The sequence below is a fragment of the Magallana gigas genome, chromosome 6 (genome assembly GCF_963853765.1).
Source record: "Magallana gigas chromosome 6, xbMagGiga1.1, whole genome shotgun sequence".
In the NCBI taxonomy this organism is placed as follows: Eukaryota; Metazoa; Mollusca; class Bivalvia; order Ostreida; family Ostreidae; genus Magallana; species Magallana gigas.
In genome coordinates, this window is record NC_088858.1 from 21,740,743 (window position 1) to 21,760,419 (window position 19,677).

A 19,677-nucleotide genomic window follows, 5' to 3' on the forward strand; every position below is an offset into this window, starting at 1 on the left:
GAGAGAGAGAGAGAGAGAGAGAGAGAGAGAGAGATATTTATATACGAACCTCATTAGTATATAATAGCTATTTATAGAATGCATGTTCAGAAATATCAGCATATTATATGTACATGAACTAGTATCACATCTGGAATGTACCAATATCACATCCATACAGGTAAATTTTGCGCGTCACCAGATAAATTTCACCTGCAGTTATCTGCAGGTGAAATGTAAATTTACCTGTATGGATGGATGATTGTTTCTATGAATAGATTAATCACATGAGTTTATACATGTATATATATGTATTCCAATTGTCCCTTTACATGTGTATTGCCGAATCGCGTTCAGGCTCGCAATTTAAATGAGTTGTCTCAGAATTTCAATATCTGTCAGAGTATGTGTGGAAGATTATAAAATCAGTTATATAAGGTATGTTCTTTTAAATATCAATCTTGTACAGGGTTTTGTCTTAATACATGTATCTTATCGTACTGCATATTAAACTTAAGTCGGGAACTTTTTAAACAAACCAGATTCTATTTTATATTGATACAGTCATTATGTAATGGTGAAAAAATGGTTAGATAGAAAGATCTTTATTTCATTTTTAGAATTAGAAATAAAAGTGATTTGTACGTATAACAATGTGGTTTAAAAAATGTTAAAAAAAGAAAAATGAAAAAAAAAAAGATGTAAAAGAATAGTAAAAATGCCGGTACAGTGTAAATATTTGGGGATGGGGTGGAGGTGATCAAAAGGTGTTGAAATATAGAATGAAGGTTGTTGAAAGTTCTATATGGCCTAGTACAATAAGTTTACATTCATTGTTCTGTTTATTAAATAATTGTAAGTATTATCTGATACAGGTGAGCATGTGACCGGGCCATCATCAGGTGACAACATGGGATAGACGCCATTAAATAGGGAAACCCGGAGGTTTCGACTGCAACAAAAGTGAAAGTAATTCATTGTTTTCTACTGTTCAATAGGAATTACATTTAAATAAAATACATGTATTCACAAATTATCATGAACAATTGTTTAAATGTAACCCTTTCTTCAATTTGTCTTTTTATACGACCAGACGAACATTTTGGTTTATAATATACAATGTAAGAGACATGTTGCCTTATCCATTAATGAGTAAGATTATTTATGATGTCAGTTGTGTCAATAGTAGTAATTATTCTGCGATGTTTAGGAGGTATGAGTTTTTAATTCTGAAAATAGATATTATTATGGCTTTTTATACCAGTTTATTACATCATCCAGACGCGTTTTAGTTTCAAGTTAACCATCAAGATCACAAGGAGCAAATTCTATTTGGATGAAATCAAAGGAGAAAATTCCTCAATCCCCGTTATAGTCACACATTATCGCATAGTTTAATGATCTGAAATATTTTTCACGCATTATGAAACAAATGATTTTAGTAGCTATCGTAGGATCTATTTCCTTGTTTAAAAACCTAATAACTCTTTGAAAAAGTATATATAAAATTCTAAATATCTGCAAAAATTCAATAATTTTGTTTTACGTGTTTTATTATATTTTAACCTCAACCCTTTAAAATAAGCTCTTTTGATGCAAAATAAAACCCCTTCTGTTGCATATGATACAATAAACAATTAATTACAATTATTAATATATATTATTAATACAATTAAACAATTTTCGCATTTGAATGGGACTTTGAAAGGGCTTCCGTTTATTTAGTTTTTACCAATTGTTAAACGTTATTTATAACAATCAAGAATTGGTGATACATATAGAGGAACTGCCGGACGATGGTGGATGATAAATGACGTGTGTCCTCTACTTTCAAACAACGCACAGACTTTAATAATACTACATGTAGACACTATTGAGTAATAGTCGATTTTTTCTCTCTATAAGTTTCAACAGAAATGACAACCCGCAAAGATACTTGGGATCCACTTACAAAGAGCCTGATAGGTAAATTTGTTTATGATTTTATTTCATGTACAGCACTTTAAATTTAAATTGAAAATATATTCTTTAGATAATTTTCAGAATTATACATATGAGTTTTTACTAAAAAAAAACATATATGCATTCTATCTATATAAGATTTTTGAAATACAGGAAAAATTCTACGATGCAACATATATCACCTCAATTTTTGCAATCTCTAACAAAAAATATTAATTTGTTATTACTAGATCAAACGGAATGGCAATTGAGTCAGAAACTTGGCAACCCATGCTACACAGAACTTCCGGTGTTGGATGACGTCATCAAACGCGTTCTAGAGACAGGAATTGTCGTAATAACTGGAAAAGCAGGGGATGGTAAAACAACACTCGGTCTCTCTGTACTTCGTCATTTTCACAACGTCTGTTATTCAACACCGATCAACCTTCTCAACTCAAATCCACACGAGCTGCATAAAATCCTTATGACCGATAAAAATTGTGTGTTATTAATGGATGATATATTTGGGAAGACCAATTTTGAAATAAAACGTTTTGAAAGATGGCAGCCAATGTTAGAGGAGTTACACTCGTACAAGGGCTTTGGAAACCCGGATATGCGAAGTGTGTTCATTGTTATCACTCTACGGAGCAACATCTATTTTGAAAGCTTACGCTATCTGCGGTCCGTAAAATTCAGTGAACACAATATATTTGCAACTCCCTATCTCGTAGATTTAGCTGATGGATACAGAATGGACAGGCTTTCCAAATTAGAAATGATAGATAATTACTCGAGCTGTTATCAAAAAACCCTATCAAATCAACTCAGAAGGGAAATATCGAAAACAGAAACTCCGCTAGGATTTCCTCATCTTTGCAAGTTGTTCTTTAAAGATATTTCCTTCTTCCAAAAAGGCTTACACTTTTTTGAATATCCATTTGAGCTCCTTGTCGAACACGTGAAAGAGATGTTTGACCTTCATTACGATAAGTTTGTAACACTCTGCGCTGTCTTGTTATTTTCAAAAGACTCTTGTCTCCCCTTCCAATGTGTTATTAACAAAATTGAGGATCTAGGTGAATTGTTAGCAAAGTTTGGACAGAACGCACCAAATTTCGAAAAATTAAAAATAAACTTGAAACTCTTACAAGGTGCTTTTCTATCTTTTGATCCATCTTCCTCTACCTACGAGTTTTCGCACATATCGATTCGGGAGACAGTTTTCATTGTTGCGGGAGAAAAATTCATTGATGTAGTACTGAATAGATGTAAGAATTCTGATCTAGATTTAGTGTGCTGCGACTTCTCTTTGACAGATAAAGATTCCAGCACCAGAGTCAACAAACTTGTTTTGAGAAAAGAACAATATCCAAATCTGTTTGAAAAAATGTATGATGAGATACTTCAGAATCCTTATGAAAGCGCCAATTTAAAAATAATGCATGATAAACGATTTGTAAACAGTCTTGTGCTTTATTACAAACAGAAATCGTGTATGCAATATCTGATAAAGAAAAGATACAGATCTTCGGACGCTTTAAGACTTGTATCTCGATATCAAGTAGATATCGGAGACCACTGTCCTTCGTTGGTTCTATTTTGCTACAGAAATCCCATGCTGTTATCTCAAATCATAGATTGGTACGATTCGACCAACTCCTGGTTTCGACGAGAGAGAAAATTCACCTTAGCGTTGGCCATGGGGTCTGACTGTCCGCAAGTTGTCGAGATCATCATTCATTACGGCACCGTTCACGATCTGCCGGAACACCCTTTTACTCAGTCCGTACAAATTCGGACGCATCCGAAATATAACCGAAATCCATCTCAAATTGATGATTTGTCGTTCGAGCTGGTTGACTATTTATCAAGAAAAGCACAACTATCGATCACTAAAACCAACAGACATACAGACACTGTCGACGAAGAACTTTTAGAATACTCGAAAAAACTTCGAATATTCGAACGATGGCCCCGGGAGAAGGTAGAAATCGCGATGGAAGAAGCATGTAAACAAGATAATCTCGGCGTTTTTAAGTTTCTTCTCCAAAATTACAATGTTGATATTAAAGAGTCACATTTTCGTATTTTGATAGAAGCAGACGACGAATGTTCAAGAATTTTGGAATACGCTTTGACAGTGAAGCTATTCACCAATGCACAAAATATTCTCGCTTTAGATACAGCTTGTCGTCATGGCAATTATTCGCTAGCCAAATTACTGGTAGCAGACGGAACTCCGATTGAAGATGACGTTCTGCAATTGGTTGCAGGACTGACCAATGCCAACCAAGATTTGATTGATCTTATCTTCAGTTCCCGAGAATGGAGCAGTAGTCTTACCGAATTTGCTTTACAAACTGCGTTCATGAAAGGAAATGTTGAAGTGGCGAGCTTTCTCGTAGAAAAAGGTACGCGACTCACAGAAAACTGCTTAGTCTTTGCTGCGTATTCTCCCAAAGCAATTCCGTTATTTTCTATCCTTGCCCTAGTAAATGACAGCAGTTGGTCCAATGAAGCCGTGAACAAAGCGATTGAAATCGCGTGTATGAAACACGACTTCTTACTTCTGGAGTGTATCTTGAGCATAAAACGAACAGATCAAGCTTTGGCGATAGCTTCAGACTTTCCCGAAAACTATAAATCAGAACAGATTCTTCAAAATCTTTTGGAGCAATATCATTGGACAGTGGAAGAGAGGCGCTTAGCAGTTTCTGCAGCATGTGATAAAATGAACATTGCTATGTTTAAACTCCTTAAAAATCATGACTCGTGAGATTGTTTTATCCTTGTAAAAAGTGATGAAAATATACACGTTTAACCGAGACAAATTTCAAACATAACTGTTTGCGTTTATCTTGAGATTTTGTTTGTATATATTGTTATTGTTATTTATTTGATTTTGCTTTTATATTTTGTTTGCTGTTGTTGTTACTGTTCAATCCGTTATTTATAAATGAAGGTTCTCTCCAAACATAAATAAATCTTCATTCATGTTTCTTGTAATGTTTCTTGGTGTTTTTCTTTATATAAGCAGGATGCTTTAAAAGCACTATTTTTTTTTAAATTATCATTTGTTTTCATTGAGATAAATGGTCTGTGTGGATTTTTGTTATTAGTCCCCTACCGGTTTTCACCGGAGGGGACTATAGCTTTCCTCTGCGTCCGTCAGTCCGTCTGTCCGTCCGTCCGTCTGTCTGTCTGTCCGTCCGTCCGTCTGTCTGTCCCACTTCTGTTTTCCACACTTTTTTTCTTTATGCGTTTGAGGAATAATATGAAATTTGCTGAACAGCTTCAAAATGTCAAACCACAGATCAAGTTTACACTTTTGTAGCGTCTGGTTGACATATTTTCGAGAAAATTAATTTTTTATTTTCCAATTTTTTAATGTTCGGGTTTGATATTCTGCATAACAGTGCATTGTTTTCACAATTTCCACAAACCGGTAGGGGACGTGTATTGCTTATGCAATACTCCCAGAATGCTTGTTTTATTGGCGTTTGCCTATAATTGCTTTTCATTGCCATTTGCCTATTTATATGTGGCTCAAGGTGTGTTAAGATCTGGTGTGATTTTAGAAAATTCAGTAAGCATGTAAATGAACAAATGTTACATGTAAGTCGCCAAATCTATTAGTCAGTAGACTTCATTTACATAATCATGAACACTCTTTCGTCGACATGCGTAAACTTGTACGTTTTTATATTACCTCAATGTGCACTAACGTTAGAAACACATTCTGCTTTGATAAAGCCATTAAGTGATTAATCTTTCGTAATTGAATAACATATGACTTACACCGTCCGAGACACCTAGGGCGCTAGTGGACACTGATGCCTTGTGGGTAATTTGCATAATCATGACAAACTGTCGATCAAAGGACACATACGTGTTAATTTTTTTTCTCAGTTTTATAATCAAAATATTTTGAAATGTGATGTATGAACATTTTTGATATCCGTTATATATACACATACTAGACTATGTTTGAAAACAAATTCCTTGCCAAACGAAATTTCTAATTAAAACGCCATAACAATTTAAAATATATTATTGTTATACATCAAGATAAACAAAGCTCGACCCTTGTTATTGTTCACATATGTGTTTATTGGTATAAGTTTCAATCAAATGTTGCTTTCTTCTATTGATAATATATTTTATAAACACATTGAGCAAGTTTGCCTTTTTTATTATTTTGAGTTATTTTGTCAAAGAAATGGTAACTGCACACTTAATATTATTTGTAAACAAATGTAAAACTCGAGCCTTGTTTACATAACAAAGATTTTTACCTCTGTAGCTCTCTTATAACTTAAATTATAACATTCAAATTTTAGTCAATCATTAAAAATTTTCAAGTAAACCATTTTATAAAATAAAATATAAAATGATAAATTTCTAAAAAATAAGAAATAAAATTTTGATCTAAAATCGTGTTTAAGTCCCCAAAACTACTAGTACATATATACGTGTAAAATCGTCGATGAAATTAGAATTTATGTAATATTTGGGGGTGGTAAATTTTCATGAATGGTCCTTATAGTTTTATTTCTTTTCTAAAATTGCGAAAGTGAAACACATTTACTAATACTAGCGCCATTGACTTTTTCTGAAACCCTAGTTCCTCTTCTGAATAAGTTAACCTAGATAAGATTGCCTCACACCCAATGCAACATTCTCTCTTCCTTATTGCTTGGGGGCACCCGGTAATGTCCACCATCAGACCCTGTGATTGGTGAATGAATAAGGGGTGAGAAATCACGATGTGTGTGTCAATTAACATAATATTTGATTGATGGGGATTCGGCCAGACAACCTCCTCTGTACCGCTGCATAAATAACCTGGACCGGTCATTGAGAGTCATTTTTAACCTGGGTACTATACACTGAACATGGTAAGAAGGACACACTTTTTAATTCTTTAATACATGTAAAAAAAATATTATTTTCTGGTGTATTTTTTTTTATTTTGAATGACAATCAACTTTATTTGATTTATTTTCCTTGTAAAAACTGTTGAACTTAAATTAAATTTTAGAAACAAATCTTAGACTGGTTGCTTTATTTATCTATTTATCTGCAGATGCGGTTTTCATTTGCTGTGTGCGTTTCCTTGGCGCTTTGCGGAACTATTTTCGCACAAATTAACCCCCAGCTAACCGGACAATTCCGACCCGGGCAAGTAGCCGGAGTTCCCGGACAAATCGGTATCCCTGGACAGATGGGGACAATTCCTGGCCAGCAGTTTAATCAAATGGGGATGCTTCCAGGCCAGATGGGAGTTAACCAGTTTGGATCAACGTTCCCTGGTCAATTTAACCAGTTCGGAATGGGCATCAACAATCAGCTTGGCCGCGGCCCATCTCTTGTACCAAGCGGGCAGTTTGGTGGGTTCACTGGAAGCACCATGGGCTTCAATCAATTTGGATCGACGGGATTTAATACTCCGTTTACAAATCAGTTTGGTACTGGATTAAATCAGTTTGGAACAGGAATGAACCAGTTTGGAACAACCGGTTTTAACACCGGATTAAATGGTTTGAATAATTTCAACAGACTTGGTCAGCCAAATATGATGGGACAATTTCCCGGACAAATGAACCAGTTCAACAGTCTAAACCCCGGACTCCGACAACCAATTGGTAAGATCGCTGTTTATTAAAGACACTGCAACGAGTTTTTCACAATTTTAAATTCAATTTCTTGCTTTGATTAGATAATTAATATGTTTCTCATTTTTTATTTGCAGGAAAATAAATATAGGACTTAGCAAGAAAAAAAGCAGGAAAACGAAAGTCGTCTGCTCCGAGATTTGCGGATGAATACGACATTGTGATGTGCGTCACGTGATTTGTGTAACATGGCACAAATATGTTAATCCACTTTGCGCAGTGGAATATATTCCCCCAAAGACTTCAAACTTAACCGTCTTTGACTTTATGTACATTAAATGTACACTCTGTATCATAGTATTGTCTACTTTATTACTTGTCATCCTTTTTTTCTAATAAACAAACAAACAAAATACAACCAAGATAGTTCTATTTCGTTTTTTCGTATGTTTGTATAATAGTATTGGTTGTCTATATAACCACTCAAAAATCACTAGATTTTCCTGACATATTGCATTAATTTCTGCGCACCTGCACAGAGCAATTGAAGACATAAGTCGCCCAGGCGATTTGTAACATTAACGGCTTGATGACTAAAATAAATCATTGTGAGAGAAAGCTCGTGAAATACGAACACTCTCCCTTTTTGCAAGTATCTGGACTGTCATAAATTTTAGTGTTTTTCAATCTTACATTTTCCAAATGCAAACCCGTCAATCATTTTATTTTATAAACAGCCTAAGCCAATTTCGGATCTCATATCATTCATGTTATCTTTTCAATCAGAGTCAGAAAAGAAATAAATAGGAAAGGCTTAGCCTTAGCAACAATAATAAGTCTTAGCAATAAGTCTTCCCACTTTGAAATAATGTCTCAGTTTGTCCTGTTACATGTAGTCACAAATAATTTTATTCGATTATGATTAAAAGATGTGTATTGTTTAAGGTTTGAATTCCATTTCGTTGTCAACCTCTTGATAGAAAAAGGCAAATACGGTGTTTACGTGTAAAAATACCGGACATTGCAGTGTTTAGCGCTTGTGATATCAGTATTCGTCATAATTGTTTTTGAGCATAGAATCAGGTACCTCAAGAAATTACGACAATGGTATGATGGGGTTTCGTATGTTTGCTCAGGGACGCATCCAGAATTTTTTTTCCGGAAGTGGAGGGGGTTCCAAGGGATGTTTAAGTTTGCAAGGAGGATTCCGAGGTATATTTTCCGTAATTTTACTGGGTAAATTCGAGATATTAAAATTCCCCTCCACCTACCCCCTCTAGATCCGTGCATAGTGCTTGGACTTTGAATCATCTTCCTCATTCACGTGAAAGCGTTTGTCTCGATCAAAGCGTGTTTGAGATTGAAAAGTGCTCATACCCATTTTTCTCCGTTTTATTTTTGTCCATCATAGTTAGGACATCAATCAATAAGGTTTTCCTCTTCTTCTTCTTCTTTCCTCCAACTAACACTTTAAATAAGTAATTTAAATATTTTGAAGATTCCTATATTTTTTTTTCTCTATGTACACATAAGTCAATTTTGAAAAAAAAATGTTCTGAATTATGTAGAAAGACTTCATTCAGTGGTACCAACCGTGCCATGAGATGAAACCCTGTCAACCAATAAAATGCGATACGATTTCTAGTTCACCAGCATAAAACTCCCCCACTATAAAAGACTCCTCCAGTATAGGTTGGTTATGATAGATCAGTTATATGTACATAGAAATGAATGAACGCGATGGTCGGCATCCAACAAACTCATAAAAAACGTCCACTGGTATCGACGCTCTGTCTTAATGTCCGTTAATGCCCCTGATTTTCTTCGCTCTGGACATAAGGTGAGGTTCCTTTAGAACTACGAGCACCTGCCTTTTGACGCCTTTTACGATCATAATTAATATATCATCATCTGTCGGCCGTTTTACACTTTTTTATTTTATTTACACGCACACAGCGTGCTGATCTCTGTAAAACTTTACATCACATCGAATTATATCACGGAGTGGATTGGAGTGTTATGCAGGTAGGTGAAACAATTCTGGCAAATTTTTTTTTTGATAAAAACTTGATTTTATTCATCTATGAAACTATAAATTAAGCGTTTGAACCGTTATTCTAAGGCATTTTATTCTACCTTTTTCATATTTTTCTAAAATATTTTGAACACGTAAATTTGTGTTTTGACGAAATTATTACATACAATCTTAGTTGTGTTATATTATAAGTAAGGATTTTTTAATATTTATAGCTATCTGGAAAGAAAATTTTAAATCAAAATGGAGGATAGATTAATAATCATAGTTCTGCTCCTGTCAAGCAACATTTTTGCACAAGTAATCAACCAACCGCAACAAGTCTTTCAAACGAATCCGCAAATGCAGACATTTCAAGCGCAGGGAGTTCCGTTCCAAGGAGTCCAGGCTTCGCCAAACCAAATTTCATATACGCCATTTCAAACTGTTCCATTTCCTTCGACTTTCAATAACGTACAGCAACAATCGCAGGTTGCGACGCAGCCTCAGTTATCGCTTGGAGGCCAGTTGCAACCACTGGATCAGTTGACGGGAAACAATCTTCTTCAACCAAATAACCCCCAACAAATCCAGATTCAGGGAACAACCTTCCAAGCAGCCCCAGGCACGTCTCTTCAACCCTTCGTATCTGCTCAACCAACGCCACCCGCAACTATTGATTCAAACGTACAAAAAACAATTCAAAACACCGTCGAAGAAGCTCAAAAAATTACACAAAATGCCGCCAATCAAAACTCTGGAACCGATTCAAATGGTGTTGTTTCAAAGGACACTTCTTTAAATGGAAGTATCATAAGATACAATGGGAAAGTGTTCATCGCAGAACTTAACGGCCAAATGGTAGAAGCGCCAGCCCTGGCTCATTTAGTCGGTCGGCAGATAGTAAACGGGCAAATTATTACTCAAGATGATTCAAGTATGGCGGGTGTCCGACAAAACAACGTTGCCGCCACAAATGGATTAATGCCACCCGCAATGCCACCAATGAATGGTCCAAATCCCATGAATAATATGATATTTCCCAACCAACAATTCCTTCCTCCAGGTCAGGCGCCAATGCAACAGCAACTTCCGTTTCCGGGACAGATGAGACCAAACCCAATGCAAAATATGTTATTTCCGAATAGACAATTCATGCTTCAAAATAGACAAATGCCTGTGCAACAAAATATGATTGGACAGTTTTCTATGCAGCGTCCGCCGATGCCTTTTCAACAAAACCCTATGCTTCGGAGGCCGCCATTTATGAGGCCACCCATGCCGTTTCCTAGGCAACCTGGAGGATTCCGCCCGGGACCGCCGATGAGACGATTTGGTTAGTACAGCATAACTCAGCATTAAAAAGTCTATGCTTTTCAATAAAATTAAAATCTCACACAATGTAACAATTCTAGGCTTTATGGAAAATGAAATAAACCAGATTAAAAACTCCTAAAGATGTAAATGAGACTTCAGATGTCTGATTGGCAAACAAATGCAGTCAATGGCAAAAATTTAAAAATTCGAACTCTCACTTTAAAATCAATATTGAAAAGCAATGAATCACGCAAAAGTTTCAATTTTCAAAGCACTCTCACTCCATAATCATTATTGAAAAGCAATGAATCACGCAAAAGTTTCAATTGTAAAAGCACGCAACTATGTTTCCCACATTAAATCCACTCATATGTCATAAAATAAAATAGTTAAAACTGGTCAATCACCAATTTTTATTTCAATTTATTTTTCACGATCCGAATAAAAACAATGACGACATAAATTATATAGGACACCATTGCTATAGAAACATCTGTTTGTGTAATTATCAAACAATTATCCGTGGACATGAAGAAATAGAGCAAATAATACCAGTAATGGACAATAACAACGGATTTTGTGAGGTGATCAACTTCGCCATAAGTGACAATTATTGTGATGTATTAGTGTTACTCACTGCTGAAGGTGTCCCCAGTCTACTTGTTTGTAGGGTGTCCTTTGCGCTCTGTTACTCTTTGGTATTTCATCAACAAAGTACTAAATATCAACCATCCAACCATTCCACTTCTTAATGTCAGATAACCATTCTATATAAAATCGTTGCTATGCATGGTTATAATTACGTAAATAGCTTGACAAATTCGATACATGTGAACCAACAAACTCTGTGCAACATGTATACTACATGTATTGGTATATGCCTGTATAAATTATTATGTAAAACGCCATTAAGCTGCAGATCTCACAGTATTAAAGAACGAAATCAACTGAAATGTAGTTATAACATGTAGAAACCAAGAAAACTAGATGGGAAAAGCTGTAAAGTATTGGATCGCAGAGAATATAAGAAATAGGGAGGCTCAGTGTGGTCAATCGGTGTCTCCAAAACGTACTTAGTGCTCCGTGCATTTCTTACCAATAGATAATAAAAGGCAGAAAAAAGCAAATGTGGTTGATTTCGGAGATGAAACACCTCCATGCTGAAGGGTGAACCTTCATATACATGTACTTGTTAATACTTACTGCGTTTTATTTGCCCTATTCTAAAGACCACATTGACATGAAATATATCATCTCTCCGCTTTCCGTAGGTAGGTAGATTTGTTTTTTGCAGTATTTTTTAGCCGAACACCTAGAAGTGTATAACATCATTCGTCTATGTCCATTATTTGGTGAATTTTTTTTTATATTAGTGGTCTTTTAATTCAATATGGAGACCGGTAATTGAGGAGTAAATACTGTTTTATGAACAACCCTTTTTGATTTTAAAAAAAAACACCATCAATTGAGCAAGTTGATGTTTAATACCATAAGATAGTAATCATTGGCAACATCAAACTTCTACATAAATTTGAAGAAATGCGAAAAATATATGAACGTGTTGTTTTTGTAGGCTGAAGTTCAAGTCTGACTTTAAGGCGCGAGATCTTCGGGAAACGTCAGAGTGCGGTTCCAGTTGCAAAGAGTCCCTTATCTTCTCACATATTACAACGGCCAGCATGTATATCATAAAAGGATGGAAGAACCTTTCAGCATGTAAAATAGAAACAACATTTTACGTACAGAAGACGATTCTCTTATACTTACATGTATATTGTAGTGGATTAAATTGGGTCAAAATAAATGATAAATTAAGATGTGGTTTTTAGCCATGCTATTGAAAATGTTTTGTTGTGATTTGTTAAGGTTCATTTGTGTTGTTTTTGCTTTGTTTTTGCCTTTTTGTGTTTTGTTTTGATTTTTTTTTCGGGGGGGGGGTGTTAATTTTTTTTCTAATACTTTACAAAAGTTATGCCCCTTTAGTCGCCATCTTCGGGGGGGGGGGGGGGGGCGTAGATTTCTCACAGTAGCCTTTATAGTTAAAAGGTTTATAACCTTTTCACTTCACATTAAAAATGGGACAACACACATATCGAAGAAGTAAATTTAATTCCGAAAGATTTCATCACAGGATGCCCAAATACTGGGTTGCATAAAGAAGGAAAAAGTTTGTTTATCCCTTTTGACTTTTGGGTTGACCCCCCAAAGGGAAACAACTTTTGCAAAGTGTGGGTTGTACTAATGTCTTGTTCTGGGGGGGGGGGGTGGATGGATCTGGGTTGGAGGGTGAAATGGTTGATTAACAAGTACTTGTCAACCTGATCAAGTTGTATTACAGTAAATGTTGAAAAATTACAAAATTACAGTCATATTCTATTATTTTTTTCATTATAACACCCAGCTAGTAAATTCAAAACTTACACATCGAAGGTTTTTAAAGAATTCAAAAAATTACAATCCAAGTAAAGTTGCATTCATATGCGCATCATAAATAACATCTTATCTAGAGTTCCTGAAGCTGTTAGGTGCGGCCTAAATTTTACATACAACAAAACTGAAGGAAAGGCATGGAAATTGGTGCATGCTTATTTTTCTGTCCGCTAGAAATTATGCTCGCTCAGATTAGATCTACTTTCATTTTAAAAACATGATTCGTTATGCTTTGAAGTGTTTATTAAATGTTTTTCTTTATCTTTATACAAAGCTCTTCTTCTTTAGGAGATTTATATGGTCTACAAATGGCAACGACCATCCAACCCTCTTAAAATTAAAAGAGAATTATATACTAGTACATGTATATATCTCCTTTATAGAAAACAATAAGGGGATGTTTTTAACCTTTTGACAGCTTTCCTCTGCCTTGTTGTTTGTTTAAACGTCTTGTTTTCCCATGAATATCAAAAGAAAACGAACTACAATGAATTTCTTCCGGGATTTTAGAAGAGAAGAGTCTGAGATTTATGATCCATTCGTGACCTTTCCACATTTTCACACTGTTCCTCTCATTGGCGTTGGAACCGACTTAGCCCCCCAACTTTTTTGAAAATGTAGACATAATCATATGAACCGGGGGACTGCAAAGAAAATACACAATCATAATGAATGAATTAATCAATATCATTTTTATATATTTTAACAATAAGTGTTTCATGTTTTAGTACCCCCAAAATAGCCTAATGAGTATCATGCTAAAACTATTTCACATTGCACCGTTGTAACACCCCCCCCCCCCCGCTCCTCTTTTACGGATTAGGATTTTGAGGATTGAGGGAAATGTGGTTTTTGGGTTTTTTTTGCTTGTTTGCTATCGACGCCTGTACTCCTCATATTATTTTTATATATACCACTGTCCTGTGACATGTAGAATAGATGTACGTTTCAAGCAAGTGATCTTTTACTCTTCAGTGAATGAATTTAGCACATGGACCCAGACGTACATATAGAATTATTGAATATTGAACAGCTACATGTAGTAGGATAAAGAAAAGATTCGAGAAAAAATGAAATTATTTATATCGCTTGTAGTGTCAATTCCAGATGAATGGATGAATTATCTTATAAGCATAGCTTTGATTTACTTAACTTGACTTAGTCGACGACAAAATGTGACCCCTTTGATAATAAGGAAAATGCATGCCGATACACGAATATGTGTACATTCTCCTATATATAAACAATAATCGATGCGCTAATTTTATTTCTATCCGCGTTAATATAAAATCATTACATACCAGCATTGAAAATATGGCTTGAACCAAATTGATTTTAAAGTCTATAAAAATATTAGTCAACATGTTCTGTTGCCTTGTTCATATTTCTGAGCGTATTAAAATTAAGAGTAAAATAATGTTATAAATGCTTGTTTTTGTGTCCAAAATACATATGCGGTAGGTGATGTTGGCCATTAGTTTTCTGTTTGGTTCATGATGAATGCAGGGTTTTTATTTTGTGGTAGAGGGCAATAAACATTTTATTGCACGATTTTACATCACTCAGACTTCACATCGGCGATGAATGAAATGATGGATGATTTTTTATATGAGACCACGTGATCAAACGAGAAATTTATTGGTTAAAACATTCCGTAACTCTGATTGGTCGACATCAGCGCATTCATCAAATAAGCGATTAAATCGTGTATTGATAAATACTCAATTAAAATGCAACAAACTCAGAAAAATATAATTTAAGTATTTTTCCTCGCCTCATTCAACAAAATAAAAACACCACTAAGAGATACAATTGAGAGTGTTAATCTATGATAAAGTGTTAAGATTTTTTCAGTTATGCAAACGAACATGTTATTCCACACTTCCGGCATGTTTAACACGGGTCGGTGACACATGCATGCGATTGAACTGACTGACCACTAGAATGTTGACCCTCTGGTCAATACTTCAGTCTTGACTAGCAATAGAAACATTGTACATGTAACATGCCGTTTTTATACGGTTGGTTACCTTCATTTGAAGGGTTTTAGTTTATGGTTATGTGCATGTTTGTTTACAAATGCCTAATTTCCGAGGGCAACATATTCTCAGTCAAATTGATTTGAGAGAGAGAGAGAGAGAGAGAGAGAGAGAGAGAGAGAGAGAGAGAGAGAGAGAGATTAAGTAAAAAAAAAGTAACACTGTTAATGCACTCAAAAAAAATATTATACAGGTAACTCTCGATGGCTCGAACTTCGATCTCTCGAAGCACTCGATCGCTCGAAGTGAGACTCTGGTCCCGATTTTTTTCCTTATTTAACTAAGCAATATTACTCTTGAAACCTCGAACTCTCAATCACTCGAAACCCTTGATCTCTCGAAGTCAATTTGCAGTCCCGTTATACAAAACATATAGCAATTTACCTTTGGTACCTCGAAGTCGCCAAGTTGACAGAACCGTTACATAACATTCACACCTTGGACGACCACAATGACCCCAAGCGTTTAACACGGGCTTCTCGATATGGGGTGTTTATTCAAGTGACATTTGAAGCAAGGGGTGTAATTAGATAATTACCGATTATACTTGTACTGGTTTAAAATCATCGATGGTCTTTTAATTTGTGATTACGCGGTTAATAAATTTAGTTGTGCTAAACGTCAAATGCGATTATGATGTTCAACAAAGAATAAATAAAATATAAAATAATTTATTTACTTCTAAAACACTCAAATTGGCTCAGTCAGGAAAAGTAAAGTTGTCAAAAGTTGTCAAAATACACACATGTCATAAGCCTTTCGAAAGTCGATCTATCGAAGGCGCGGTAAAATCCTCCATGTTGTTATTAAGTGCGGACTGCATTGGGATAAAAACAAACATTTTTTTCGAGATATGAAAATAAAATTGTTGTGTTTTATTTTGATAGCATCAAAATCATCGATTTATTTGTTAAATAGCATGAAAGACATTTTATTTGGATTTTGGAGGGTAAAATATAACATCCGGTAAAACTAATTTCAAAACCAACAACACCAACCCGGAAAAATACGAACTCTTGAAAACTCGAACTCTCGATCTCTCGAAGTTTTTTGTCGGTCCCCAGCACTTCGAGCCATCGAGAGTTACCTGTATATTAATAGATATTAAATTATATTCAAAAATGATAAGAAAGAAAATGCTCCCACTTCACTTGATAAAGTTGCATTAAATGTAAGTACATGCATCAAATACAACAAGTAATCAAACACCAGATGAAATGAGCTAACTCCAAGAAAACTATCAAATCGAAATTTCCTGGGAGATTAGACACCTACAAAAGTACTAGAATGATGTCTATATACATGTATATATACAAAGTTTTGTTTTGAAATTCTGTTCAGTCACCTAAAGTTGAGCTACTTCAGGAAACGTTCTAAAAGTGCAAAATTTCCGGAAAATAAAACGATGGGAATTTCTAGTTTCGATAATTATGCTCATAAACATTATGTACCTTTTTAGTCCAAATTTTCATAAAATTCTTTTAAATTGCGCTGACTAACTGTTAAGTAGTACATGTATATGTCAGAGTTTATAAGTTTATCACGGGCATAACTCCTAGAATAACAAAGGAATTACAATGCCTTGTAAAAAAAAAATCAACTAAGTTATACCTGTCCTGTTCTTTTTTTATACAAAGTCTTCGATATCATGTTTAGTAGTTTTTGAGGAGTTGCGCTGAAAAACTGAGAAAGTTTTCATAATTTAGTCTAATCCTGTTCTTGTGGAAAATCCGTTCATAAGAAATAGGAGTCTAAAAATGAATCAGAAAAGAATTGAAAAGGCATCAGATTGCATGACTAAGTGCACGAGTTTCAATTTTTTATAATTAAAGCTTTTAGCCATGAAGTTATCCAAATAATCTGAAATACTGGGTAATTTTCTGTAGGCATGTCATATTATTGTGAAGAAGAAAATAACAATGATATTAAATTAAGATGATTTTATATACATTTATATTCCTAAATGTTTGTAAAGAGCCCAGCTTTTAAATTTTCATGACGGTTTAGTAGTTTTGAAATGGTCACGATCACGCATCCAGCCCTCTTTGACGTCATGTTGTAAATTTTGAATTTACCGGGTTGCAGAAATACAAAATTTACAACATGACAACTGTAGCAGTAAACACAAAATTTACAACACGACAATACTAAGGTTTTTGCAGGCCTATGTCCGATAACTCCATTTGTTGTGTTACAAAACGTGGTTACACAAAGTTCACCAAATTTTATTCTCTATAAACTACTGGTAGTTACCCACCGGCCTATATAAATAGGGTTACTAGTAATTAGTCCAAAACTAGCACAAAACTCTGCTCCGTAAATTGTAACTTTTTCACATGTATGAAACTGTAACTCCCAGGTCGTCCATCCGAATTTTTTTTATAGCGGGAGCTACAACTAGACTTGCTTAATTTAAATATATGTCCCGGATAATTAACAAAAATCTTATACATGTACTTATCCTTTCAATGCAGTCGTGCCTATGTTTGACCAAGTTTGCACACCTTCATGTTACATCCTAAGGTGCATGACGTCCGCACAGCATGGACATGACAGCTTAACATCAGGTGAGATAACTTATACGTAATCTGGCAAATTAGAACTGTTTCGGCTACCATCGTCAAGGAATGACGCACCAACCGGAAAGAAAAAATATCCGAAGGCCCATGTCCTTCTTATTGTAAAAGATTTGACTCAGTGTTCGGATTTTTTTTTTTACTTCATTGACCAATCAGCTGACCAAATTACGTAGTCGGTTTAATGACGTAACAAGCAATTATAATTAATGAAAGAAAAACGTGAAGGGGGAATCCCAAAATAAAACCTATGCATCCTATATAAATCCCGATATCCTAATACTTTAGCATCAGTTCACACCGACAAGACACTATGAAGACATCTCTCGCAATCGTTCTTGTTCTGTCACTTTTGGGACTTAGCAACGTTTCTGCTCAGAGCAGCAACTCGAATATCGTCGGATCCTTGCTCGTCGGCGGTCTGGCTGGGTGGGGGATCAACAATGTCATCCAGAGAAACAGACGACAGGATGCCATCAATGATGCTTTCCTGGCCCGGTCTGTAGGACTTCCGGACCCAAGATTCGGTGTCGGTCTGTCTGGCGGTTTCGGTAGACCATCTTTTGGGCATCAAAGACGATTTGGCTACGGTAGATAGGATCGTAGGAACTTTGTAAGTTGACTTCTCCATTTGCTGAAATAGTAATTTCTTAATTTCTTAGATTACTGTCAATACAGTTAGGACCCCCCCCCCCCAAAAAAAAATAATTAAAATTTATTCAATTTATGTAAAGTTATCGAAAAACAAGATTCGGACCCCCTCCCCCGGCATATCTAAACTTAACACAGAAACTTCCTTTTCTGGGACTCTTTAGAAATCAATATATTCGTGTTACTTGTTATATTTTTTGTACTAATAATTTATTTTTAAAACTGTTTTGCAGGATAGCAGTGATCGAAAGGATTTATCTTCCAATTATTATTCCAAATGCCATGGGAAGTAAAAAAAAACGAGAATAAAAGTGTGGAGTAATGAATTATAATGTGCCAAGAGTTGACATACTAAAGAAACTCAAAGCTGTGATATCATGCGTCGTTCTCAAAGAAGAATAGATATACGTGTAGTGTGACGTAATATCAATAGTTTCAGTGCTTATAACATGAAGTATTGTAGTTCGTAGACCATATAGATTACTGCTTGTGATAAACAGTATATAGTTTACATAGTTATATAGTTTGTATATATTATGCATATACATGTATATATATAATGAATCGTAACATATACCATATCATGTATCACTATAACATGTACTTATTTGTCATTAGTTTACATGTACAATGTACATATCAAACATATGTCCCTTATCTTTGTTCATATATAAATTTGAATTACTCATCAGTTGTGAAACATATATACTACGCTGTGCTATAAAGAAAGTATTAAAAAAAACCCAGAAAACTCACGCCATGATTTAAGTGTTTCTCTTCATTGTTCATGTACTAATATCTAGTTTGATATGATATTCTTGAAAACTAAACTAATAGTATGCAGTCGATCGCATTACAAAGATGTGAAAAACACATATGTAACAGACTCTACCAAAAACAGAAACAGCCGATTAAGAAATTCGGGTAAGCCATAAATACACAATTGGTTTTTATAATATTGTATTTTAATATCAAAATGCAGAAAATATCTCATATCTCAAGTAACGAAAAATTAAAAAAAAAATAGAGCACACCGTGTACGAAAGACGAGCATAAAAAAATATTTTATCTCGTAATTACGAGAAAAGATCTCGCTATTAAGAGTTAAT

The 19,677-nt window shown here is 34.9% G+C and overlaps 3 protein-coding genes and 1 long non-coding RNA gene across 5 annotated transcripts; all 4 read left to right on the plus strand.

Annotated features, from left to right (window-relative positions):
• The first annotated feature begins 52 nt into the window (after nt 1-52).
• Nucleotides 53-5,929, plus strand: LOC105320838 (uncharacterized). Of its 2 annotated transcripts, none has more exons than XM_066088084.1 (4): nt 53-417; nt 855-948; nt 1,894-1,944; nt 2,172-5,929. In XM_066088084.1, exons 3-4 carry the CDS (start codon nt 1,896-1,898, stop codon nt 4,700-4,702), a joined length of 2,580 nt encoding a protein of 859 aa, XP_065944156.1. In that variant the 5' UTR covers nt 53-417; nt 855-948; nt 1,894-1,895; the 3' UTR covers nt 4,703-5,929. The 2 variants fall into 2 exon arrangements, with proteins under 2 accessions (XP_065944156.1, XP_034326020.2); XM_034470129.2 differs by having other exon boundaries at nt 54-417; nt 1,885-1,944.
• Nucleotides 5,930-6,665: 736 nt separating this feature from the next.
• On the plus strand, nt 6,666-7,857 carry LOC105320837 (41 kDa spicule matrix protein). Its single transcript, XM_011418946.4, has 3 exons — nt 6,666-6,824; nt 7,013-7,571; nt 7,679-7,857. Exons 1-3 carry the CDS (start codon nt 6,822-6,824, stop codon nt 7,684-7,686), a joined length of 570 nt encoding a protein of 189 aa, XP_011417248.1. The 5' UTR covers nt 6,666-6,821; the 3' UTR covers nt 7,687-7,857.
• Nucleotides 7,858-9,260: 1,403 nt separating this feature from the next.
• On the plus strand, nt 9,261-12,689 carry LOC105320836 (hypothetical protein). Its single transcript, XM_020064296.3, has 3 exons — nt 9,261-9,566; nt 9,792-10,891; nt 12,446-12,689. Exons 2-3 carry the CDS (start codon nt 9,820-9,822, stop codon nt 12,448-12,450), a joined length of 1,077 nt encoding a protein of 358 aa, XP_019919855.3. The 5' UTR covers nt 9,261-9,566; nt 9,792-9,819; the 3' UTR covers nt 12,451-12,689.
• A 5,517-nt stretch (nt 12,690-18,206) lies between these two features.
• LOC105320835 (uncharacterized) lies at nt 18,207-19,324 on the plus strand. The gene is made up of 2 exons (XR_898853.4): nt 18,207-18,530; nt 18,802-19,324. It is a non-coding gene; the product is annotated as an uncharacterized lncRNA (long non-coding RNA).
• Nucleotides 19,325-19,677: the final 353 nt, after the last annotated feature.

Excerpts from the sequence above, each read along its gene's own strand:
- LOC105320838 (XM_066088084.1), top strand. The coding sequence starts at position 1,896 with ATGACAACCCGCAAAGATACTTGGGATCCACTTACAAAGAGCCTGATA. Across the intron at positions 1,945-2,171 it reads ACTTACAAAGAGCCTGATAG|ATCAAACGGAATGGCAATTG; the intron begins GTAAATTTGTTT and ends TGTTATTACTAG.
- LOC105320836 (XM_020064296.3), top strand. The coding sequence starts at position 9,820 with ATGGAGGATAGATTAATAATCATAGTTCTGCTCCTGTCAAGCAACATT.